Here is a 6,994-nt window from a genome sequence, read left to right on the forward strand (position 1 = left end):
AAATACGTGCCACTTATTTGACCTTATCATTATGTTCATATGTCAGACAACTGCACATGATGCTGTATTGCTCGATTGATTAGAAATACGGAAGGCTACCTCCCAACCCTTCCATGGAGATAAGCAAATCGGAGATTACGGAGAAAAGACCGGAGAAAACATCGATTACAAATGTTTTCTAGCATTCAAAGAGTAAAATCCGTTCTATCGTCAAGATGATGTCTCCTAGATCTGGGCGTGCTGAAGTCACCGGTTTAATCTGAGGCATATCCTAATTACTATAAGAATCATCCGCTGTCCTTGACTTGATGGTCAAAAAAACCCTCTCCTCACATTCCCATTTGCCTTGAGCTCCCACCTAGAATTTCCTTCTAACATCCACCATGGCCATCTTCGACGCCCTCGTAAGCAGCGAGCAGGTCATCGAGGCCTTTGGCCCTCATATCGAGGGCAAGACCTTCGTTATAACCGGTGCCAGTAAGCTCAGCATAGGCAACAAAGTGGCCACATCTCTAGCCAAAGCCGCGCCAGCGCATATCCTGATTGCCTCTCGCACCCTCAGCAAAGTCCAGCCCGTTTTGGATGAGATCCAAGCCATCGACAACACCATCAAAACCACAGCAGTACAGATAGACCTCACCGACCACGAATCCGTCCGACGCGCCGCAGACGAGATCCTCGCCGCAGCCCCCAGAATCGACGTCCTCGTCAACAGTGCCGGGGTGATGGCCATCAAGGAATACACCCTAGACAAGCAGGGGATCGAACTAAACCTCTCCGCCAACCACCTGGGCCATTTCCTACTCACCAACCTACTCGTTCCAGCCCTCGAGGCCGCCACATCCGCCCGCGTCGTCAACCTGACCAGCACTGCCTACCTCATCACGTCCTTTCGCTTCGAGGACTGGAACTTCTCCGAGGGCAAAGAGTACGATCACTGGACAGGATACGGACAGGCAAAAACAGCCAATATCTTGTTCGCATATGGGCTGACCCAGCGGCTGAAGCACCGTGGGATCGTGGCGGTTGCGGCCCATCCAGGCTATAACCAGCACACTAACCTTGGTGTTAACCTCACTATGGATGATTTTGTGGACCTTTTCCCACTTGTGAAGCGTAATACTGGCAAGGATTTTGTGTTCGAGGAGCCTAGGTTTAAGACTTCTACTCAGATTGCGGCTACCCCGTTGATTGCGGCGCTGGATCCGGATTTGCAGGACCAGGCACCGGTGTATTTGCAGAATAGTGCGGTTAGTGGTACGGTGGATTATACGTGGGATTCGGAGAGTGTGGAGAAGTTATGGAAGTTGAGTGAGAAATTGGTCGGGGAGGTGTTTGAGTATTAGATGGCTTTCTAGCTCATGTGGAGGAGGGGGTTGCATGTATATAGATGAGCTAGTATGCGACCATATCCCCTGTTCAACTTTGTTCCTCCCTTAATTTAGTGACATCATTTAGTCTCATATCATTGGTGTAAAATGTTTCCGACGAAGCCTTCCGCAAACCACTTGGAGCATACTATGAAGCTATGATAAAGTTATCCTGGATTGTTTTTGATCTTGTGACCGCCACTATGCCCTACGACTCGCATTTCTGGGATGGTTTCAAGGCCAATACTCCGATATTTCCTTTCCGTTTGTTACATTGCCCGCCAAGCCTAGGCCAGGAAGATGGTGAGAATCGACAGCTGGGCATCAGTGCGCACAGAGACTTTGGTGCCATCACGCTACTATTACAGGACGGTCATGCCGGGCTGGAAGTGCAAGACCAGGAGACGGGGGAATGGATCGGCGTGCCTGCGGATAGAAACGCATACGTCATTAACATGGGTCAAATGATGAGCAGGATCACCGGTGGTCAATACAAGAGCAGTCTTCATCGAGTGGTGAACAGAAATTCCACAGATCGCTACAGTGTGGTACTTTTTGTCGATGGCAATTTGGTCTTCGAATTGCGGCAGTTGGATAAGAAGCCCGAGGAGGACGAGGATGCACCCACAGTAGCACAGCATTTCCGGTCACGTTTGATGGCCTCGTACAAACTTCCGCGGGAGCACTGGAGCTGATGCTGGGGTCGAGGCTGTTGGTTGGTATGGATAACCTTGCCTGGCCAAGTTGCACATGGTGGTACTAATGTCGAGGATGTTGTGAGACACACTGTGTGACGGTGTGGGTGTCACCAGGCTCAACAGGATCTTGTGTCCAGCGATGTGTCAAACGCTGCACTTTGCATCCACGGATGCAGTGCTAGTGAAACGAGAATAAGGTTCTGGGATAATAGGGATTATGTTGGTTACTCCAGTACTTTTTATGTGTAACTCTTCTTCTAACCTCTTCGGATGGGTGTAGGATTACATGCGCATTGAGATCTGCATGCACCTCTGATTGGCTCTGCACATTCATTTTTTTCAATAATTGCTGCGTCAACTAGTAACGTAGTACAACATTAGGCTGTAATAAATTTCGGTTTACAGCTGGTGGACCATCCCAACAATTACCGGCACCGTGCCCTGTCCTCCCCACTCCCAGGAAAACACTTGGCAATTATCGTCTTGTCAGTATCTTTTGCGCGTTCCCAAAATAGATCATATCTCGCAGCTCCTCATCCATATGAAAGTCATCCAGATTCTCGCGGTACCCCGCCACTTTAATCGGGGGCGCATTCGGAAAGTCGGACCCTAAATCTCATTAGCACCACCCACCATCTATCACACTTCAACCCCACAATACTCACCATACATAATATGCTCGCGCGGCACCAAATCCAACAACAGATTCAACACCGCGGGTGCACTCGACAGCGCCAGATCAAAATAAAACGACCTCAACGCCTCCATAAACTCAAAATACGTCTTCCCATACGGCCCCACCTCCCCCATCGTATCCCTCGACGTCACCGCCAGCCTGGAGATAAGATACGGCAACGTCCCCCCCGCATGGGAAAGAACCTTCGGACAATTGGGAAACTCCCTCGTCACATTACTCACAATCATATCGACCGCTGTCCGGGTGGTCTCGGCCGGGAAATCCAGCATCGGAGGCGGCATTATCGGATCAATCCAGTTCGTATCCACAGGCATCGTGGGATGGATATGCACGACTGTTTTCCTCGCATCGAGTTCTTTCCATATGGGTGTGAATTCCGCATGTCCAAGGTAATAGTCCCCGTCGCCGTAGCGAGTAAATACAGTAACGCCGTCGGCTTTGAGCACGTCAAGCGCGTATTCAATTTCAGCCAGCGTGCCCTCGGTGTCGAGGAGGGAGGGCAGTGCGGCGAAGAACCCGAATTGCTCGGGGTATTGGTCGCGGATGCTGGCGGCGTGTTCGTTGATTTTGCGGGCGAGTGGACGGGCGGTGTCGTTGTTGCCGGTTATGATTGCCCCTGGGGTGGTTACTGATAAGATGGCTTTCCGGACGCCGTTATCTTGCATGTCGTTGAGGGAGTCTGGGATTGTCCAGTTGGGGAGTGGGAGGCCGGTTGGGTCGCCGCCTGCATCTTCGACGGCTGGGGGTGTTTGGTTAGTAGGGGGACGGGGGATTTGGGTATTGGACTAACCTTGGCGGTAGATGTCTGTTATGAAGTGGTGGTGGATGTCTATTTTCTGGGGTAATTGCCCTGGGGTAGTTGTGGTGATGTTCGCTGTGATGGCTAGGTCCGGGGTCGAGCGAGAGGCTATACCCAGGAAGCCTGCGGCACTTGCGGGTAGGAGGCTAAACAGCAGCATTGTGATTGTGACGAGTGGTTTGCTGCTATCTGGGTGGGGAACTCGTGGTCTTAATACTTAATAGAGCTGTAGGGCGTTGGGAAGCGGATGACCGCCAGGATTGCAATGTTTGCGGCATGGCGGTGTCTGATCCCTTGCATGAGATAAAGGTGCCAAGTGCCGCTTATAGATCTAGACATGTTCCCGGCTATAGGGCATAAATTTTGGCTCCTGTTATTGTATTCTAGTTGATTGTTCTATGGATTTAATAGACGTAGTGGGGGGTGATTGTGATTGACATGTGTTGGTGTCAGGAAACAATCACAGGATAGTACTGTTCTGTAAATATATAGAAAAGTGAATACTCAGATGGAACCTGATGATCTAACCACGGTCCTCATATGAGCGCGCCAATAGGCGTTGGTATATTTATATATGATGATGAAGACAATCAGATGTTGGTTTTCGCACCTCCCTGCCTGTATACGTGTTGTGAACCATAAGTCCAAGATGGATATGCATGGGACCAATATTACCATAGGCCACGGACGCTTAGGCACATGTAGCATAATAAGCAGCCAAACTTTCAACAAATGGGGCTGTGGTTTAGTGGTATAATATTCCCTTAGCATGGGAGAGGTCCGGGGTTCGATTCCCCGCAGCTCCATTTTTTGTTTTCTCCTTTCCGGTTGTTAACAACGGAGATGAACATCCGTGTGGTGCAGCAGAACAGACTAATCACAGTCTGCCTGCGGGCGCTTACCGATTAAGGCAGCTCGACTGTTGCCTGTCCGCTCTGTCCAATCATCATTTTTGCCTTATCGCGACACTACTTCCATATGAAGCTAGCCCAGTGCCTATTTCCAGACCAGAGGACCTTCCAGTCGCCGGAGTCCGACCGTCTCCTACGGAGTGCGATGCTACCCTGCGGACTGGGCCGCCCCCAACACTGAAAGCTTACCTGTGGTCTCTACCGTGATGCTATGGATTTACCCCCTCTTTACTATAACAACTCGATTGATTACATATCTCTCTCTCCCACATACTCATGCGAGCCGGAAATAAAAAACCTGTTATATGGATGGTGATGGTCCTGGTACATCACTCCGCAGCTTGGCTGCGTTATCTCCATGCACCAGTGAATCTGGTGCATAAACGGCCTTGCATTAATATGGCCTGACTAGGGAATGATAGCAACATTGAGTTACAATGGTTGGGTGGTTGTCCCCCGGCAACAAGCGGAAGAGAAACGCACTAGACCTTATCTATCGAATCAAGAAAGACGCACATAGCTGTTCCAACAAGTCCACCAGTGGTGGAAGGATTGAAGCACTCATCCAGGTCGAGATGGGTTACCACCGGACTCGCCAAGGCTAAAGTTGGCTATCACCTGGAAAGATCCTAGTTAAACCGCAGCCGTATCCCATGACCAGCCATCCCAACACCCCAGACATGGTTGCTGGAGCATCATGTAGCTAGTGAGCGCTAACTGGCAACTATGCATGCAATCCCTGTCGACTTAGACCCTTTAGGGCATCGTTGATCGGCCCTTGACCGAGCTCTACCAGGATATGGCCTATCCGCGTAGGGTGGCTGATTCCGTTCAAAGAAATGGCGAGCTGCAGGTGCTAGCCTTCCCGCCAGATAAAAACAGAACATTCACCAATCTGCGAGGCTGAGCCCGGAAATGCGATGGTAACTTAATGCTCTGATTCCCCGGACAATCGTGGCCTTCCGCGAAAGCTTGTCCTTCTGTCTACCTTCTGGCTGCCGTCGTTATGTATTTCCAGGGTTATCTGGGCAGGATCGTATGCCTCGTATGGCTTCTGCTTGCTCTGCAAGATGCATGGTTTGTTCGCGCAGAGGGTTTTACCTTTCCGACATCAACCGAGGATAAGTTCATTGTGGGAGACCTGGTCAATGTGTCTTGGAATGTGGTCACATCGCGCATTTCTCTGTACGAGGTGTGCAGCTCGGCAGTTGCGCTGGAATGTAAGTATAATTATGACCACTGCACTGGAGTGAGGGACTAACATTACAGTAAATGTCACCAATGATTTTAGCTATGTTTGGAATGCAACCCGCGACAACTACCGAGAGTCTGGATGCGCCTTTGAGCTTGCGCCACTGGACTTTAACGGCAATCCCAATCCCCCAAACCTCACGAGCGAGATGTTCGGCGTCAGCAAGCGCTATAATGATGACCCTGCACCGGTATCGTACAACTTTTATGGCACGACCACTACCAGCACTGCAACTGCGACGTCTACTTCGGTAACAACCAGCACCGGTACCCACACCAGCACCAGCACCAGCACCAGCACCAGCACCAGCACCAGCACCAGCACCATCTCCACTGCGGTGGCCGAAACATCAGCAGCATTCTCTACACAAACCGCTGTTGCCCAGAAGACTGGTCTCACTGTTGCCCAGAAAGTCGGGATTGGTCTCGGGGTTCCACTGGGAGTGCTAGCGATCGCTGCAATCATCGGGGCTCTCGCTTTCCTGTACCGTCATCGATTGCGAAAAGAGAGGGATTCGGGACATTTTCCGACCATGGACCAAGCAGCATCCCCCATGGTGGTGGAGGAAGCGAAAGTCCCCTCAGACCCTCGCATGTCCAGGGCCGAGACTCTGATTGCAGAGCTGCCTTCGCACTCTGATCTGGGAGGTATAGAGGAGATGGACAGTAACCGGCCGATAAGTGAGCTGATGGGAACGCCCCGGAACGAGCTCCATTGACTTGATGAAGGTGTGATTGTTGGTAATATGCGTTATGATTATGACTACTTACTGAGGGAGGACTACTTACTGAGGGAGCACCTTTTTAGTTATGTGGATCATGTAATATCTAATGGCCTGATACAGACATGTTAATTAATATAATCATGGATACTCGGCTATCTCCGTCTCCCCCTCCCCTTGGGGTTCGCAAAGCAAAGCAGACCTAGATATAGGACATGACACCACATTCACCAAAATCCCAGGGGCATCCCAAGGCAGCGTACACCCCTTATCTCCAGAGCTTGTATTCATTTCGCATTAATCAAGGTACTCCATAGTCATTCTTCACCAGCTTCGCTGTGCAACACTAAGTGCATCCTTCGGAACCTCCCCGTTGACTCCAACATGAGGATTCACAGGAACTAAGCTAGTAGCCTTAAGCCATGTGGCTGCTAGGCCCTAACTAGGAAGTTTGGCCCCACAGCATGGAAACCCCTGAGATGCCTCGTGCCACCACAATACAACTCATATGCAGTAGATTAAGCCTTCAAACACTAAACCCCAATA

The 6,994-nt window shown here is 50.5% G+C and overlaps 4 protein-coding genes and 1 non-coding gene across 5 annotated transcripts; 4 read left to right on the plus strand and 1 right to left on the minus strand.

Moving 5' to 3' along the window:
* Positions 1-247: 247 nt before the first annotated feature.
* On the plus strand, positions 248-1,487 carry BO94DRAFT_534116 (short-chain dehydrogenase). Its single transcript, XM_025611466.1, has one exon. The coding sequence runs from the start codon at positions 384-386 to the stop codon at positions 1,344-1,346; it is 963 nt and encodes a 320-aa protein (XP_025469011.1). The 5' UTR covers positions 248-383; the 3' UTR covers positions 1,347-1,487.
* Positions 1,488-1,489: 2 nt separating this feature from the next.
* BO94DRAFT_490154 (Clavaminate synthase-like protein) lies at positions 1,490-2,189 on the plus strand. Its single transcript, XM_025609111.1, has 2 exons — positions 1,490-2,089; positions 2,152-2,189. Exon 1 carries the CDS (start codon positions 1,529-1,531, stop codon positions 2,063-2,065), a length of 537 nt encoding a protein of 178 aa, XP_025469012.1. The 5' UTR covers positions 1,490-1,528; the 3' UTR covers positions 2,066-2,089; positions 2,152-2,189.
* Positions 2,190-2,450: 261 nt separating this feature from the next.
* On the minus strand, positions 2,451-3,800 carry BO94DRAFT_490156 (amidohydrolase family protein). The gene is made up of 3 exons (XM_025609112.1): positions 3,556-3,800; positions 2,734-3,504; positions 2,451-2,677 (listed from the first exon to the last, which is right to left on the minus strand). Exons 1-3 carry the CDS (start codon positions 3,722-3,724, stop codon positions 2,544-2,546), a joined length of 1,074 nt encoding a protein of 357 aa, XP_025469013.1. The 5' UTR covers positions 3,725-3,800; the 3' UTR covers positions 2,451-2,543.
* A 498-nt stretch (positions 3,801-4,298) lies between these two features.
* On the plus strand, positions 4,299-4,370 carry BO94DRAFT_t132. Its single transcript has one exon. It is a non-coding gene; the product is annotated as a tRNA-Ala (tRNA).
* Positions 4,371-5,401: 1,031 nt separating this feature from the next.
* Positions 5,402-6,658, plus strand: BO94DRAFT_574343 (uncharacterized protein). The gene is made up of 2 exons (XM_025615015.1): positions 5,402-5,695; positions 5,745-6,658. The coding sequence occupies exons 1-2, from the start codon at positions 5,482-5,484 to the stop codon at positions 6,443-6,445; spliced, it is 915 nt and encodes a 304-aa protein (XP_025469014.1). The 5' UTR covers positions 5,402-5,481; the 3' UTR covers positions 6,446-6,658.
* The last annotated feature ends 336 nt before the right edge of the window (positions 6,659-6,994 follow it).

This window comes from Aspergillus sclerotioniger (assembly GCF_003184525.1).
Source record: "Aspergillus sclerotioniger CBS 115572 chromosome Unknown BO94scaffold_10, whole genome shotgun sequence".
Lineage (NCBI taxonomy): Eukaryota > Fungi > Ascomycota > Eurotiomycetes > Eurotiales > Aspergillaceae > Aspergillus > Aspergillus sclerotioniger.

What these genes read in the sequence shown, in the direction of transcription:
- BO94DRAFT_534116 (XM_025611466.1), top strand. Translation starts at nt 384, where the DNA reads ATGGCCATCTTCGACGCCCTCGTAAGCAGCGAGCAGGTCATCGAGGCC.
- BO94DRAFT_490154 (XM_025609111.1), top strand. Translation starts at nt 1,529, where the DNA reads ATGATAAAGTTATCCTGGATTGTTTTTGATCTTGTGACCGCCACTATG.
- BO94DRAFT_490156 (XM_025609112.1), bottom strand. Translation starts at nt 3,724, where the DNA reads ATGCTGCTGTTTAGCCTCCTACCCGCAAGTGCCGCAGGCTTCCTGGGT. An exon ending in AACAGACATCTACCGCCAAG is followed by an intron (nt 3,505 to 3,555) that starts GTTAGTCCAATA and finishes AAACACCCCCAG; the next exon opens with CCGTCGAAGATGCAGGCGGC. An exon ending in GCGCGAGCATATTATGTATG is followed by an intron (nt 2,678 to 2,733) that starts GTGAGTATTGTG and finishes AATGAGATTTAG; the next exon opens with GGTCCGACTTTCCGAATGCG.
- BO94DRAFT_574343 (XM_025615015.1), top strand. Translation starts at nt 5,482, where the DNA reads ATGTATTTCCAGGGTTATCTGGGCAGGATCGTATGCCTCGTATGGCTT. An exon ending in CTCGGCAGTTGCGCTGGAAT is followed by an intron (nt 5,696 to 5,744) that starts GTAAGTATAATT and finishes CTAACATTACAG; the next exon opens with TAAATGTCACCAATGATTTT.